General features: G+C 36.4%; 1 protein-coding gene across 8 annotated transcripts in view; it reads right to left on the bottom strand.

Moving 5' to 3' along the window:
• PLPP1 (phospholipid phosphatase 1) overlaps positions 1-18,625 on the bottom strand; it is a 115,466-nt gene that overhangs the window by 56,697 nt on the left and 40,144 nt on the right. For 5 of the 8 annotated variants that reach the window (XM_053590557.1, XM_053590560.1, XM_053590565.1 and 2 more), the window contains exon 2: positions 14,529-14,683. The exons of the other annotated variants lie outside the window; for them this stretch is intronic. In XM_053590557.1, the coding sequence (XP_053446532.1) occupies positions 14,529-14,683 (155 nt within the window). The remainder of the gene's footprint in view (positions 1-14,528; positions 14,684-18,625) is intronic. 8 annotated transcript variants of the gene reach the window in all.

The following is an 18,625-nucleotide window of genomic DNA, read 5'->3' as shown; positions in this document are numbered from 1 at the left end:
AAAAAAAAAAAAACGCAACCTATATTTCATATCTTATACAATACTTAGTTTTTGGATCCTAAAACTAAGTATAAAACAAAACTTTTAGAATAAAACAAAGAAAAAATTCTTCATAACTAAGAGTTATGCAAAGAATTATACATAACACCAAAAACACAATCCATAAAAGAAAAAAAATATTAATTTGATTCATCAAAATTAAAAATCTTTGCTCTCAGGGCGGCGCCTGTGGCTTTCAAAGAAGTGGGGTGCAGGCCCCATATGCCAGAGGTGGCGGGTTCAAGCCCAGGCCTGGCAAAAAAAAAAAAATGAAAAAGAAAAGAAATAAAAATCTTTGCTCTCAAAAAACCAATTTAAGAAAATGAAGGGCCAGGAGCACTGGCTTACAATCCTAGCACTTTAGGAGGCCAATGTGTGAGGATTGCCTGAGGCCAGGAGTTTGACACCAGCCTGTGCAGGAGCAAGACCTCATCTCTACAAAAAATACAAAAATCAGTTGGGTGTGGTAGTGAGGACCTATAGTCCCAGCTATTGAGAGGCTGAGGCAGGAGGATCACTTGAGTCTAGGAGTTGGAGGCTGCAGTAAGTTATAAGGATGCCACTGCACTCTCACCTGGGCAACAGAGTAAGGCCCTGTCTTTTAAAAAAAAAAAAAAAAAGGAAGAAGATGCAAAGATAAGCTGCAGACTAGGAAAAAATACTTGCAAATCACATGTATAAAACAAGACCTTATGCCTAGAATACAGGAACATCTCTCAAAACTGCATAGTCAAAAAAAACTACCTGAAAAATAGGCAGAAGATTTGAATATACACTTCACCAAAGAAGATACCGAGATAGCAAGTAAGTATATGAAAAGATGTTCAACATCTATAGGCATTTGAGAAAGTCAATTTAAAGGTCCAAGAAGAAATTACTATATACCTGTTAGAATAGCTAAAATAAAAAAATACTGATAATTCCTGTGCTAGTGGAATGCAGAACAACTGAATGCCTTATACATCTCTGGTAAGAATACAAAATGGTATAGCCGCTCTGGAAAACAGTCTGGCAGTTTCTTATAAACTTAGACATACTAAGCCATCCAACGCCTTATCTACCCTAGAAAAAAATGAAAGCTTACATTCACTCAAAAACCTGTAGACATATGTTCATACAGCTTTACTTGTACTAGCCAAAACTGGGAACAACCAGATGTCCCTCAAGAGACAAATGCATAAATAATCATTCACAAAATGACGTACTAATCAGCAGTAAAAGGAACAAACTAATGATGCACAAGGCACACAAGATAGATCTCAAAGGCCTCGGAGTTTAAAAAAAAAGAGGGGGCCAATCTCAAAAGGACACATACTGTATGAATCCACTCGTATACTGTGGTTGAAATGACAAAATTATAGTAATGGAGAACAGATCAGTGACTGTTTAGAGATGGTAGGAGTATAATGGGAGACATGAGAGAGTTTCTTTAGGGGTGAGAGAACACTTCTGAACCTTGACTGTGATAATGGTTCCATGAATCTACACATGTAATAAATGTCATAGAATTACACATGAAAAAACAGTACATGTTAAAACTAGTGAAATTTGACTAAGGTCTATGGTTTAGTTAACAGTACTGGTAATTTTACCCTAGTTATATAAGATACTATTATTGGAGGAAGCTGGGTAAAGAGTACACAGGAAATCTCTGAACTATTTTTGTATCTTCTATGTGAATATAAAATTATTTGCAAGTAAAACATTTTTTAGTGCTGCTAGATAGATCAAATAAGATGAAGATCACTGATTTAGCAACTTAGTAACTGCTGGTGACTAACAATCGTTTCCATGGAAGTGGTGATCAGCCAGTAGGATGCTCTCTGATTCAGATTACAGAGGATTTTAAATTAGTAAAAATGGCAACAACTGGAGTATGACCATGGAAAGTGAACTGCTAAGACAGAGGACATTATCTCTGAAGTAGAAAAGTTAAAGAACTGTGAACGTATCATTAAATTTGGAGAAGGAAAGGATCAACTTATTCCTGAAAGATTCATAAGAAGGCTACTGAACTATATTAAGTACAACAAGCAACTAAACATTCTTCCAAAGTTGTTTTAAGAGAAAAGTTCATTGAAGCTCTAAATGAATAGTAAAGACAGACAAAGCAAATAAGGAAAAGAAATAAGGGCGAAGCTTCATTCTCACTTAATAGATGAATAATTACCAATGCCTTTCTCTAAAGTACAATACCAAAGTGGTTTGCTATACTGAAAACTAAATCGGTGAGCTTTGTTTTTCTTAGAAATAAAGATAGACTTTAAGATCGATGTGGTATTTCTGTCAAAGAAACAAACCTTTTCATGGCCTTTTCAAAACTAAAAAGGACCCTTTTCATCATTAGAGAAGTGACTTGTATAAGGTCAAATGGAACGGTTAAGAAACAGTAACATTCAAATTCAAACATTCATTCTTAACAAGTCCTGATCAGGATTCAGAAATTCTTCCAGCAGATAGTCAACCTAGATGAACAAGCTCCACTGTATGCCTTGGTGACTGTTATCACACTAATCCAAGTTTCCTACTATTTTTCCCTAATCCAATATTCACTACCTATACTCACATTCATCATGCAAGTGATAAAACCAAACGAAAGAACTTACAGGATTTACTCATTTCCATCAAAATAGACCCAATTCACACTAAAGACAGTGAGAAACTGCCATAAAGAATGTGAATACAGTAAGGCAGAGTTGGGGATAAAATCCCAACTTGGCCACTTAATAGCTATAAAAGAGAAACACCTACGAACCGCGTGGAGTTGTTACGATAGGAAAAATCTGTATGTGTCTAGCACAGTGCTTCATATATAACACTCAATAAATGATAGAACACAGCCCTCTGCTCACATGCATACATAAATTTTAAGCCAAACAAATATCGTCCAAATTATACTTTCAAGGGTAATTAGCAAAATTATATAGTAAACAACATGGGTGCCTTTCTGGCTGTTTTCTTTCTATTTCCTTGCCCACTGATTTTCTTACTAGGTCCCTTGGAATAGAGTTATTTTCCATGCTGGAAACAGGTAATCTGCTGCAAAATTTAAACAAGGATATTCTCCCTCAAGTTATAAAGAAACTGCTTTCATAGAAATTTCTTTTTTCCCTCTCAAATTTTGATAACTTCTAAAAAGATGCTTTTAGGTATATCAGAAAATTAAGACTCTTGAATGTATCTGCTTTAACATACGTGCATTAAGCATATTATATTATGCTTCAAAATTCTCATATGTTCTACTGAGAAAAATCAGTATATCACCAGGCCATTCTTCCTACTCTTATTGCCTTTGCCAGTGACTTCCTGTCTATCCTTCCTGCCTAGATATAATAAAATCTACCCTACAACTGCCTGGACAACCATTGGCAAGTAAAATGATTAAAAAAACTCTTCATTGTTGCCACCTACCCCCTTAACAGAGAGGCAGCAACTGGGAACTTCCTTTTGAAATTATGTTACTTTAAAACCATGCTCTGAGCTGGTATTGACTTTTTACAGTTCAAAAACAGATCTACAGAAATAAAGTTTTCTTTCTACAAAAAATAATACAGATTTCCATTTCATGTCAGCTTAGAAACACAGATTCATGGGATAGCAGAAAACTACAATTCTTAAGACCCTATCTCATTCTAAGTACAAAGCTTAAAGGTAATTGACAGAAATAGTGGAAAGATTCCTTTATACTTATTTAAATATAGAGCCTGAAGGAATTCTGCTATAATAAAATGCTAAGTGATATTCTAGAAAGCTAGATGTGTAATATAAGCTATTAATATTTGTAGCAACTGGAAAAACACCCAAGTGATTCATGAATGGCTTCTTTCCAGGACACTATTTTTGCTCATGCTTCACCATTTCTGAATAAGGTACTATTCAAAATCACTGTACTGCGCTGCACATATTTATTTCTTATGGCTTAAATCACCAATCCTGCACTCCAATCACAAAAGAGGTAATTCCATGTAAGTGGTTCTAAGCTTACACGTTTAACCATGGGTCTTGTTCCTCAACAAAAACAAAATTTGGGGGTTTATAAAAAATTATTTAAAAGAGCCATATAACATGGCTAAGAAATTAAATAGTTTTAAGTCAGCTTTCATTAAAAAGCCTAAAATGCAGAGACCAAACCCCTTCAAAATCCCAGTTCTTTCGTAACATTTGGCACCAAAACCCAACCTGAATTTACCTGATGACAAAATCTAACCTGAACAAATGAAGGAACATATAACTTTTACTCACCCCCACATACTATAACTAGTTACATGTCACTATATAAATGTTAAAGTTTTTGATTATGATGTAAAGTCCTAGGACTGCTGAGGGGTGTTGCACATGGCATATGAATCGTATGTACATTATTCAAAAATTCAAAGAATTCTAGCTCTAATGGATTGTGGACTTGTATTTACATAAAATCTTCACTACTAAAGGATACTTCTAAATTCAATCTTTTTTGTTTTTCAGAAAGTCAAAATAATTGTAATATTTTAGTTTATTGCATAATAAATTATGAAATAGTAATAGTCTCTTACATAAAATGCACTAAGTATATCCCATACATATTTCCTTAAATACAGGAATGACTAAATGCCACAAGATTCCAGTTCCTTGTTTTTTTTTTTTTTATTATTAAAGTTGAAATCCTGCCCCGAATTTGTAAGTACTATCATGTTTTCTAAATTTAAGTCTTCACTAGATTATTAAGTCTTCTAAATTGAAAGTTTATTCTGTTTATTAAACTGTCAAACAAGCTTACACTCTTCTTTGGAAAGAACCAGCCATCTCAAGTCAAAATAAATACCCTGAAGTCCAACTTATCAATTATTTCCTTCATTGGTCATGCTTTTGGTACATGAGTATCTAAAAACGCATGCCAAACCCAAGGTAAAAATTTATTTTCAAATACAGAAGAAATTTTTTAACAAACAGTATCACAAGTTCAACCAATTTCTTAAGATCTAAAAAAGGTAAAATATATAATATCCTCAGCGACAGTTTTCAAAATAGCATTTATGAAAAAAGAAAATAAAATCCATGAATTATTAACACACAGATGCTTTCATTTCACTTTTTTCCAAAGTATGGCAAACTATATTCCCACAGTCAGTCTTCTGAGACACTCTGCCTTCAAATTCTTTGGTCTACAATAGGAAAATACAGACAACATTGTGCTGATGCTGCTGCACAGTCACTGATGAGCATAAAAGGGAAAAAAGACTTGGTCCTACCAAAGGTTAGGAATTAGTGGAAAGGAGACAAATTGCTCATATATTTAAAATAACTATGCATATTAATACCCTTACATTCATCCAAAACACATTTATATTGGCCATTCTGACAATTGATTGTTCAACAAATAGAAAAATCATGTTACTTGAAAAAGGGAAAGGGGAGGTGGAACGTAACTGATTACAAGTACAGGTCAATTCAAGGTGGGGGGCAGAAGAACGAGGGAGCGGGAAAAGGGGAGGTGGGAGGAAGGGGGGGTGCTCCCACTTAATAGGCACAATGTTAGGGTGTAGGCATACCTCTTGGGGGCAGGACACAATTATAAGAGTGACTCTACCTAACAAATGCAAATACTGTAATCTAAATCTTTATACTCTGAAACAATAAAAATAAATAAGCCAAAGAATACAAAGTAGCTATATAAAATAAATCTTTAGATCTAATGTAAAACAAAAAGGATTATTGTTAGTTAACAGCATATTGTACTCAGAGTTTTTGCTGAATGAGATTATACCTACTCTTGCCAGAGGGGAGGGAGATGAATAACTGGTAACTATGTGAGATAAAGGATGTGTTAATGTTTCACTATCATAACCATTTTACTGTATGTGTCTCATAACATCCTGTTGTTTAAATATAAACAATATGGACGGTGCCTGTGGCTCAAATGAGTAGGGCACCGGCCCCATATACTGGAGTTGGTGGGTTCAAACCCGGCTCCGTCCAAAAAAAACTACGAAAAAAAAAATTAAAATAAATAAATATAAACAATAAAATTTATTTTAAAAACATTAAAAAAAAAGTTTAGGTGGTTATAAAGACTTAATTCCTGGTAGTAGCAAGCACATCTTCATTTCATTTGTCTTCTTGTCACAAATAATTCATTGAAGAAGCTCATGTAGTTGAAACGGCTTTTAGGGCTTACTGAAGAATCATTTAACTAATTGAATCCTGCAGACTTACCAAGATACATGCAATAGAAAAGTTAAAAGATCATGTCTACTGATTTAGTGAAACTGAGTTCAGCACATGAGGTAACAGGCTTTAACCATCTAAGCTTAGTATTCCATAACATGCCCCCAAACTATTAACTTATCTAATGCAAAAAGGCTTTAAAATCTTTTTTTTTTTTTTTTTATTGTTGGGGATTCATTGAAGGCTTTAAAATCTTAAGATTTTATGAACAGGCTCAGCGCCTGTAGAACAGTGGTTACAGTGCCAGCCACACACCAAGGCTGGCGAGTTCAAAGCCAGCCCAGGCCAGCTAAAAACAATGACAACAGCAACAAAAAATAGCCGAGTGTTGGGCGGGTGCCTGTAGTCCCAGCTACTTGGGAGGGTGAGGCAAGAATATCGCTTTAGCCCAAAAGTTTGAGGTTGCTGTGAGCTGGGACACCATGGCACTCTACCAAAGGTGACACTCTGTCTCAAAAAAAGAAAAAAAAAAAAGATTTTATGAACAGATATTTCCCTACTAAGGTAAACTTTAATTTGGGAAAAACCACAGAATTTAGTAAACTTGGCTAATGTGAAACTAATAATGCTTCAGTTTTCATTATATACACATTCCATGCAGTCATCCCTCAGTATAATTGGGGGACTGATTCCGGGGCTCCAGCCCCCACTCTACCACCTTACCCCCTCTTCCCAGATACCAAACCCATGGATGCTCAAGGCCATGATATAAAATGGTGCAGTACTTGTATACTACATATAACCTAGTACATCCTACCATGTACTTTAAATCATCTCTAGATCACTTATAATACCTACACAATGTAAATGCTATACAAATAGTTGTCATACTGTACTGTTTTCTATTTGTATTATTTTTATTGTTATTTTTATTGAGTTGCTCCCCCCAAGTATTTTCAATCCACAGCTGGCTGAATCAACAAATGCAGAACCCATGGACACAGAAGGCTGAATATATTCACATAACTTTTCTTCTGTTAAATTCATCCAACATAAAATAAAATTTACCAAGATATTTCAAGTCTCTGTAAAATGGATGTGTAACAAATACTTAATATACCAGATCTAAGTACTCAGTACATTTTTTGTTAGGATATTGAATTCTATACATTACCTCTTTCAAAGGTACCACAAAAGCACCCAGTTTTTTTGTCACTTTTTGTTATTATATATATTTTTTAGAGATAGGGTCTCACTCTGTCACCCAGGATGGCACCTTATCATAGCTCACTGTAACCTCGAATTCCTGGGCTCCTGTAACCAAAAAGTATGGCTTTAAACAAAGAAAACATCTGTGATTATAGCAAATCCCTGATGGATGCATTTGGTATTATTTTATCTTATGACAATTATATAAAGAAAGAGTGCAGGGAAAATTGCTCATAAAAACTCACAGAATCAGTACTTTCTACAATGCTGAATATTGGAGATTCAGCTTCACATGGGAATAAGGGAATAATGAAATAACATTTTTTTGCAACCTAAGAAACCAACCTCCACAATACTGTATTTCTTCAATACTTCAATTTCCTCTTTATCTTAAGATATCTCTATTCAGGATACACATTCAATATAATTGCGTCCCATTTGGGGGTATCTCATATTTATGAGATATTTATTATATTTATTTACCACATCTATGAGGTATCTGATATTAAGAGATGACCTGGAAATAAAGTCAAAGTTATTCCCACAAAGTTAAGCTGAATTTCCATGGTAGTTATTGCCAAACATAAACAACAATTTTATTCTACTTCATATCTCATAGTATTTCATTAAAAATGCTACCTCTATGTATTAAACACCTATTCCGTGCCAACCACTGTGGTTTGCACTAAAGACCCAGTGGTGAGCAACACAGACTATTCCTACTCTAATGAAGCTTATTAATTATCTTGTTGCCTATTGAAGTGAAAGTGGGAAAGTGGGACACATCCAGCTTATCTTTGCCTGGTTTGCACAACCCAATCTTAGCAAAAATCCTGCTAGTCAGCTTAGTAGATTTCCCTAGACCTTAATAGCTGTTCATCCTAGATACATGATCAAGTTTCTCATCCACCACCTTTGATGTGTAAGTCCTTGGCCTGCTTCAGCAAGAATCTTCTTAGGTCAGTATAGAAAAAATTTCCCCACCTTTGATGTCTCCTTCTAGTAATTTTACATTCACTGATCCTCTCATCCTGACCCTTGGCTATAAATCCCCCTTGTTCTTATTGTATTAGGAGTTGAGCTCAATCTCTCTCCCCTGTTGCAACAATCTTGAATAAAGTCTTCTTTATCATCTTACAAGTATTAGTATTTTTTTCCCCCCAATAATAGAAGCCCATATTAGAGAGAAAGTCTCCAGCTCCTTAATAAACTTGTGTTAGCAGACTTTCAGGCTGTGCTTTTTTAAACAAACTTCTTCTTAAAATTAAATTATATCAAATCTACATCTGAGTGTTTAACTACATTCAAGGCACCATATCTACAGAGTAAAAAAATACTGAGACAGGTGTCTATAACAGAGAATCTGGCCTTTGTCCCTGGAAGAGAAGCTAAATCCTTAGAATTTCCTAATAGGAGTGTCTTTGTTACTCTTGAGCCTTGGGTCACATCTGAGTTTATGGTAATGGAGACAACTCAGAATGGGAGGTAGTCACCAGAAAAACTAACCATGTGATTAGAGGGATGGAACTTTAAGCCAATTCAACCTTAAAGGCAGGGAGGAGGACTGAACAGATTGAGTTCATTCGCGTAGCCAATGAGTCAATCAGTCACACCTATGTAAGGAAAGGCCAATAAAAACATGGACACCAAAGCTCAAAGGAGCTGCCTGGTTGGTGAACATGTCAATGTGCTAGAAGGGTGACACTTCCTCATTTCACTGGGAGAGGGCAAAAGAACTTTGTCTAGGCTGCCCCCAAGCCTCAGATTTCACCCTATGTGCATCTTCATTTGGCTCATCAACTTGTATCCTTTATGAAATAAAACTATAATCATAAGTAAAATGACTTCCTGAGTTATGTGAGTTGCTATGGACAATGACTAAACCCAGTAGGGTCATAGGAATCCTCCAGATTTGTAGCTAATTAGTCAGAAATGTGGTTGGCCTAGTGATCCTCAAACCTGCAGCTGAAAACTACAGTGAAGGAAGTGTTAGTGGTGACTGTGATCTTAAACCTGAAGTCAGATGCTAACTCCAGGTGGTTAATATCAGAACTGGATTATAATATACTGCAACATTTAAGACAAACTTTCCACATTCAAGGAGTCACATATTTATCTGTGGATCCACTGAGCTCCACAGACAACACTCTTAAGAAAGCCTAGTCAGCATGGCACCTATGGCTCAAGGGAGTGGGACGCTGGCCCCATGTGCCAGAGGAGGTGGGGTGGTGGGTTCAAACCCAGTCCCGGCCAAAAACTGCAAAAAAAAAAAAAAAGAAAGCTTAGTCAACCGCATAGGCTTCTGAGCCCCACTACAAGGAGTAGAGTTTTGATTTACTGGGCATTGTCAAAATATCATTATTTGGATTTTTTTTCTCTTCTGGTCCTTCCTTAGAAACAGACAAAACTAAACCCACACTCTTAACATTGAAGCTTCCATAATAACTATGTGAAAACGGGTAAATAGTTAAAACAATTAAACTTCAGGAATGTGAAAATGAAAATGGAATAATTTCTAATAGATTTTTAAATAAAAATAGGCTTCCTTATTTGAAAAGCAAATGGAGGGAAAAATACAGAAGATAAAATGAAAATGTCATATACTAATAATCCCACTATTCAGAGAGAACCATTACTATGCTCCCCCCTTCCACTCTCAATATATTACAAAAATCTTCCTATGTCAATATAAAAAATTATGAAATAAGTGAATATCACAACATTTCATTACTAGGGTAAATTATAAAACAGTCCCCTACAGCTGAACTAATTTATTTCTGATTTTCTACTATGAAAAATAATTCTGTAATGATCAGTCTTGCAACTAATTCTCTGAAGGAAAATTATTTCCAGAACAAATTGCCTCTAGTATAATTTATAGGTCCAAAAATATATTCTTTTTAATACCAATTTATACCTCTGCCAGATTTGGATAGGAAAGTACCTGTTTTCTAAGCTTGACAAGCTGAGAAAGTTCTATTACTAATGTGACAGGCTAAACTATGTTCTCAATGTTATTTTAATATGAACTTCTTTGATTTCTCAAGAATTTTGAATCTTAAAAAAAAAAAAAAGAATTTTGAATCTTTTTATATTTCTTGGCAACTTTTTTCTCTCACTGACAACTTTGTCTTTTGCCCATTTACCTTTGCGGCATTCATCTGTTTCTCATTAATTTATAAGACGTATAAAATGATTAAGCCTTCTTCCACATACATTTCTAGTTTGAAATGATGTGGTTTGAGACACCATAAATAATACATCTCTCTTTAGAAGTTTTATAAGCACTGTGTATGCTTATTTTAGGCTGAATAGATAACTTTTCTATCTCCACACTATGCATTTTAAACATAAAGTACATTTGCTCATTGCAACATGTGGACTTGAGAGTTAACGCTGACTTTATTGTTACTATCATTGTTCTAGAAATGTAAAACTTTGCAATAATAAATGTATAAGGAATTGCCAAGAGAGACGGTAGACCTTAACAGAGCCAGAAAAGGAGGGAAAAACAAATTCAGCGTCACATCCAAAGTGGATCATTATGGCTTGGCACTCATAGCTTAGTGGTTAGGGTGCTGGCCACATACACCTGAGCTGGCAGGTTAGAACCCGGCCCAGGCCTGCCAAACAACGATAACAACAACAACAAAATAGCCGGGCATTGTGGCGGGCACCTGTAGTCTCAACTACTTGGGAGGATAAGGCAAGAGAATCACTTAAACCCAAGAGTTTGAGGTTGCTGTGAGCTGTGATGCCACAATACTCTACCGAGGTCAACATAGTAAGACTATCTAAAAAAAAACCCAAAAGTGGATCATTAAAACCCAAAAGGAGGATAGAAGCAGTGGCTCATGCCTATAATCCCAGTACTTTGGGAAGCCAAGGTGGTAGAATCACTTGAGGCCAGGAGTTTGAGATCTGCCTAGGCAACACAGCAAGATTCCCTCTCTACAAAAAATAAAAATAAAAGTAACTAGCTAGGCATGGTGGCCCTTTCCTGTAGTCCTAGATGCTGGGGAGGCCAAGACAAGAGGATGCCTTTAGCCTAGGAGGTTGAGGCTGCCATGAGCTATAATAATACCACTGTACTCTAGCCTCGGTGACAGAGCAAGATCCCACCTTTGATAGCTAAAAAATGAAACAGTACAGAATGCATTTTTTAAAAAAGATTATGGACCTTGGACTGTAAAAATAAGTCATTGCTTTAAACTGTGGATTTTTCTATCATCTAGAATCTTATTTCTCAAATTGTAAGGTATATATATATAAAAACAAACAATTTACTTTATAAAAAATAAATTGTCTTCTGTATCTGGATGTTATGTATAAAACACACAAATCTACCCTAGGAATTTGCAAGAATCCTTTCCACAAAGCATTAGTCCACAAGCCACCTGCAAACTTAAAGGCTCAGAAACTGGCCAAATAACTACTTTCTGAATTGAGACAGAGTCCCACTTTGTCGCCCTAGGTGAAATGTCATGGCGTCACAGCTCACAGCAACCTCAAACTCTTGGGCCTAAGCAATTCTCTTGCCTCAGCCTCCCAAGTAGCTGGGACTACAGGGGCCTGCCATAATGCCCAGCTATTTTTAGAGATGAGGTCTTGCTCTGGCTCAGGCTGGTCTGGAATTTATAAGCTCAGGCAATCCACCCACCTCAGCCTCCTAGAGTGCTAGGATTAGAGGTGTGAGCCATCTTGCCCAGCCTATGTTAAAATATTCTGCCATGTCAATTCTCTCTAACAGCAAACTCATAGGAATCAATACCCAAGAATTTAAGGACTCTTCCACTACTTCTTTAATACCAGGTCCTCTTCCACTACTTCTTTAAAGAAACAATTAGCCTTATTACTATTCATTTAAACTACTTGATGTTTATAATACTGTAACTTACAAATATTTGTTACAAAAGTAAATTAAAAACAGGGCACAAAACTGAGTTTGCAGTGTGCTCATAATGATATAAGAACAGCCTAACTAAAGGAAATACTATCAAAATGTTAACTGTAGCTATCTTCAGGAAGCAGAACTAAGGATTATTTCTTTTTCTTTTGTCCTTTACAGTAAACTATTTAAATTTAAGAATGAGTCTGTATTATTTTTATAATTAAACTTTCTTAAAGAAAAAGATTAAATGTACCAAGTCAAATAACTAAAAGTAATTTCCTGAACCCTCAAGCAATTATGTCCTCAAACAGTTTTTAAAAACTTTATCTGGCAATAATTGTTCACAATCATGCCCACAACAACTACCTGTACTACTTCTTTTTTTTTAAACAGGGTCTCACTCTGTCACCCAGGCTAGAATATAATGTGCAATGGCATCATCATAGCTCAGAGCAACTTCCAATGCCTGGGCTCAAGCACTCCTCCAGCCTTAGTCTCCCAAGTAGCTGGGACTACAGGTATATACTAATTTTTCTATTTTTTGTAGTGATGAGGTCTTGAGGTCTCACTCTTGCTCAGGCTGGTCTCAAAATTCTGCAGCTCAAGTGATCTTACCCCCTTGGCCTCCCATAGTGCTAGCATTACAAGCATGAGCCATTGCTCCCAGCCAGCTAGCTACCTTATACTTCATACAAGTACAGTAACACCATCTATTACCATCTAAGAGGCAAAACTGTGTGCTTCCCCACACACTGTTTCTCATAGCCTCATGGCTCAAACAGAAGTTACCAGTTATGGTAGCATTTATTTCTTAGTAAAAAAAAATATCTCATACTCTCAGATTTTTCTTCCCGTTCACTCTCATAAAAGTAATTACAATCAAATTAGAATTATAAATACATAGAAATATATCTTGGAATATAATAAAATCCGAGTCTCCTTAGCCTTCAGAATACTGCTGAAGGCCATTTTTTTAAAAACTCCCAGCCAAAAAGGCATAAAACATATGAACTGAAAAAGTAAAGAACTTGGTTATTCTTAGTCACTTTGGGGGCAATATAGGGAAAGAAAAGCTAGCCAATCCTATTGTGGAATAAGGCTGCTGAGTTTGCTGATACACTGAAATTCTGTAAGTCAAGTATCTAGGGAAGCCAAATGACAACAGACAGGTGGCCAACCGAGATATACAATGTCGTCTGCTGCACTTTCAAAACATTCAAGGAGGGAGATCTTTGCCCTGTTCCTTCCCTTCTATTTAGAGTTCACATAGAATGACAAAGGGCAAGAGTTAGGAATTAGAGACTAGGATAAGAAAGTAGACACAACATCCCAAGTGGCAATCTTGACCTAGTTTGCTAATCTTAACTTAGAATGAACGTTTTTCAATTATCTAAAACAAGGAAATCACCCAATATTATCTTACAAAGTGATGAACCATCTAAAGGATAGTACAACTTAACAGTTATAGAGTTTTAATAATATTCTGAGGATTTTATTATATATTTATCATCTTTCTGCTGAGTTTTTTTGGTTAACTTAATAAGTAAACCTTTTCCTTGTTCATGGCCTCAATTTCTACTTAGTAACAATAAAGCGAGCATAATCTTAGATTCAACTATGCCATAAGATAGCTTACTGGGGCTCAGAACCCAAAGCTCAGTGAGTAGGGTGCTAGCCACATACACCGAGGCTGGCAGGTTCAAGCCCTGCCTGGGCCTACTAAACAACAATGACAACTACAACCAGAAAATAGCCAGGCATTGTGGTAGACACCGATAGTCCCAGCTACTTGGGAAGCTAGGCAAGAGAATCACTTAAGACCAAGAGTATGAGGTTGTTGTGAGCTGTGACACCATGGCACTCTACCGAGGGTGACATAGCAAAACTGTCTCAAAAAAAATAAATAAATAAAAAGATAGCTTACTGAGCAAGCAGCTGGGCCTAAGTTTCTTCACTTACATACTGAAAGGAGTTGGTCCAAATGATTTAAATGGATTCTTCCATTCTAAAATAATCATTCTATCATTCTTCAGGATGACATCAAGTTGTTTTGGGTAACATCTACTTTTAATCTTTAACTGGGGAAACACTGCCCCTGGATTAAAACAGTGGGTATATTCCTCAAGCAATCCTTCACCACATCAACACTGGTGATGACAGCACTGTGCGTTCATCCCCACCCCGATTCCATCACTTCATCAGCACAGCAAACCCATAACTACCTATTTATTAATTTACTTACTGAGGAAATGGGCAAGCCAACCCCTACTAGGATGAGGACAGTGGTTGTGACGGTACTGTCATGGTACGGATACGTGATGCTGTTGTCTTTACAGAAAAAGCCTCTCTGAAATGGATCTATTTGGCCCAATTTTAGAACAGCCATAGGCATGGAAGCTGTTGGGGAAGGGAAAAAAAAGAGACACATGAATAAATTCAATTCAAGTAACTCTATTTGGTAGTAAAGTCTACTGAATGAGTTGTAAATCTCAACCATAACTTATCCTTCATGGAGAAGAAGCAATACTCCATTATACCCAAGAGTGAAGACTGGGGTTTGCTTGTCCATATCAGCCCCACCTTTATCCATCTATAAATTTTCTTACTTGCACTGACCTCTGATTTTAGGGGCAATCAATAAAAGAAACCCCCCAGGAAGGAGAACAAAAGTGGCCCATGGAAAAATAAAGCTCAGAAAACAGAAAGGTTTTCTATTTTGCATTCTGTCATTTCCATTTTCATTGAATGGCTTAATATGTGACCGTGTTTAAGAAAAAAAGCAAAATTCTGCAAATAATTAATAACATCATAATAGCCAAATATGGTCAAGAGGAAGAAACATGTAAAATTTTTAATGCTTCACATTAGAATTTAAACTAATAGGGTTAGAAAAAATAGAAGCCATAAGTATAAATTTAATAATAAAAACAGAAAGAAAAAAAAAAAAAGAATGGAGGAGGAAGCTTCTTGTTTTCCAAAGACCAACAAAAAATAGGTTTTATTAACCTTGGCAGGGTTCCTGTTTGTCAAGTTATATAGAAATAATTTCAGTTGAAATTCTGCACCAAAACGAAAAAGACCTGAAAGACCACAGTTAAATAAATGAAATTAGTAGCTTCTTAATATGTTCAAATTTACCATACTTTTAGGATTTGTTTATATAATTCAAACATTCAAACACTTACCATATGCTTAAAACTAGGCTCGGCCATATAGAGGGGAGACAAATTAGTGTAAAATAAATACTAGGTTCAAGAATCTAAATTGTACATGTTAAAAAAGAATGTATACTCAAGAAATTGTTCAAAAAAATACCAAGATAGGTTTTGGAGTGAGCAAATTGTTTTGTATCTCGATAGTGATGGCAATTCCACAACTGTTTTACTGTATGTAAATTTAAAAAGAAATACCACAAAAGACAGAAATATGCCATAAAAATAGAAACATGACTAATTACTAAAGTGGCATAAAGGGATCTATAGAAACTCAGAGGTCAACATGAACTGGAATAGTTAGAAAACACTACTAAAGAAGAGGAAACAGATGAACTTGAAACAGCAAGTAAAACCCAAGCAATAATGGAAGCCACCAGGGGGGCATTTAGTGGTAGAGGGAGGCAAGTCAACAAGAGCACAGAGGGAATGAGCAACAAGTGTGCAAGGTACATAACATTTTATAGCCAACATGCACTGCGTGCTCACACATGCTCACAGTGGGCTACACGGGTTAACTCAATCCATACCTCAGCCCTGTGAACTAGGTACTGTCACTGTCCTTGTTTTTCACATAAAGTTATGGAAGCTTAGAGAAATGAGTAACAATGCTGAAACTAATAGGTAGCGGAACCAAGATTCCAAAACAGGCTATCTTCAGAGTAGTTCAGTTAAAATATAGCTTCCCATGGAGACAAGTGATCTAGCTAGATAAACAAATAGGTTATGGCTCAGTGCTATTGCTCAGTGGTTAGGGCGCCGGCCACATACACCAAGGCTGGCGCATTCAAACCCGGCCTGGGCCTGCTAAAACAACAACTACAAAAAAAAAAAAAAAAAAGTCGGGCATTGTGATGGGCGCCTGTAGTCCCAGGTACTAGGGAGGCTGAGGCAAGACAATCGCTTAAGCCCAAGAGTTTGAGGTTACTGTGACCTGTGACACAATGGTATTCTACCCAGGGCGACAGCTTGAGACTATGTCTCAAAAAAATGAAAATTATAACACACAAACCCAAATAGGTTAGAATTGTGGCGAAGAAGATACTATTGGAAGAATAGGGACCTGTACTTAAAAAATCCTCATTTAGCATAGCACATTGTGTTTTTAATAAAAATTCAAAGTTAATGGAACGATATATTCTTTGCTGCAGATTATCTCTGAATTCTGTAATTTTGTGGGATTTTTTCTGTGAGTAAGAATGCTTGAGATTTTTGTGTTTATTAAAAGATTATGTGTTTAAGATACTGGCATAGAAAAGAAGTTATCTTGCAGGAAATAAAATATTATTCATTTTTGTTCAAGATGAGCAACATGGGAAAAGGAGGAATTTTAGAAATTTTGAGAGAGACAGAGAGAAAAAGGGGGAATATATAATCCAGTTTTGACATAATCTAATAATTAGGTGACACATAATGTACTGTATTGATGGTGAAAATAGAAAAGGATGGATGCATAGAAAAATGTTTTGAACACAGAAATGATGCAACCTGAGGACTGATCACCGTTGCTGAGGCAGACCTTGAAGATGGTACTTCAGGATTTGGAAGTAGGGAGAATGATGGTCCCCAATGACAGAAGTGTAAGTTATGAGGGGGAACATCCTTTATGGTGGAAGAACATTTGTTAACTATTAAGAATATTCTTTGGGACAATCTAGCACCTTCCCAAATGCTCAGCAGTCCTATAGTTCCAATCATGCTGAACCATTTGCTATTGCCCAAACATACCATCACCTGTTAAAACCCTAGGTGACTGCGTGCTTAGCCCTCTGTTGGGAATACTTGCCCTCTCCTTTCTACTTTAAGTCCCAGCCAAGAACTCCCTTATGTGTCCATAGCATCTCAAAAGAGACTGTAGGACAGTGAAAAAGAAAGGATAACTACACAGGGGCTGTGTCTGACTTGTTTAGCAGCATACAATGGCCATTCTTTGGACATAAGAATAAACAAAAGAGAAATAGAACAAAGTGATACAAAAACCAAAGCTTAGACTATCTAGGATTTATCTGGGTAATGTAGGATGTCAAATGCTGACATAAAGGAGAATAAGAATTGAGTAAAGACCATTAGTGGTTTTTACTGAGAATGTATTACACCCTTTCCACTAACACAACAGTAGTATCTTCATGAAGAAACTTCAATCCTGAGCTTCCATATTGGATGGTAATTGTCCCTTTTTTCAAGTTAAATTTGTCACAGTGATTTCTTCTATTGCTCATATATATTATACAAACACACAAACACACAAAGAGCAGTGGTTCTCAACCTTCCTAATGCCGTGGCCCTTTAATACAGTTCCTGTGGGTTGTGACCCACAGGTTGAGAACAGCTGCTCTAGAGTAAACAAATACCAAAAAAAGCAGTGGAATATTATTTTTAATGGTAATTTTTTTTTTTTTTTTTTTTTTTGCAGTTGCTGGCCAGGGCACCAACTGGTTTGAACCCACCACCTCCAGTATATGGGGCCAGCGCCCTACTCCTTTGCCTTTGAGCCACAGGTGCCACCTTTAATGGTAATTTTTTAGAGAAGTGATGGAGAGTTCTGTGTTAAAGTTAGTGTTCTAGGAAGATTGTTTTCATACTAAATCCTTTCATAGGATAGATACATTCTTTCTTTAATACCTAAAGGACATAAAAATAATTGTGGGCCCTAATCATAATTCTAGAATATTTTTTCTCTTAATTAAAATTTCCCTCAAGAGAATCCCCTTTTAAAATTCTGTAATAATCTTACAATGAATCTCCCCCTATCACAATAACAGATTAACAATAATTCATGTATATCATTACCAGAGAGCAAAGTGTTTTCATTCTCTCGCAGATACCTTGCCAATGCACTTTCTACCCTCCTTCGTTCAGCACTTTGCCCCAGGAGGCAGACCTACAGACTGTATCCAGGGAGTCTCTCACCCAGTCTTCCAGTTAGGTTTGCCAATGGAGAGGTGGGGGTGGAATTGGCAGGAGTCAAAGGACAGAAGGAATCTGGTAACAGGCTCCCCTCCTGCATGGCTGCAGGGCAGTGTGAGTGCTAGGGGGGGGGGGTGGCACGGAAGGCAGCAGCACTGGCAGGAATCAAGGGGTACAAAGAACATGGGGACAGGGAATTTATTTCCCTGGCTCCCCTCCT

Source organism: Nycticebus coucang, chromosome 1 (assembly GCF_027406575.1).
Source record: "Nycticebus coucang isolate mNycCou1 chromosome 1, mNycCou1.pri, whole genome shotgun sequence".
NCBI classification, from domain to species: domain Eukaryota; kingdom Metazoa; phylum Chordata; class Mammalia; order Primates; family Lorisidae; genus Nycticebus; species Nycticebus coucang.
The sequence above is the reverse complement of the archived record's forward strand: the minus strand, read 5'-3'. Positions and strand labels throughout refer to the sequence as shown.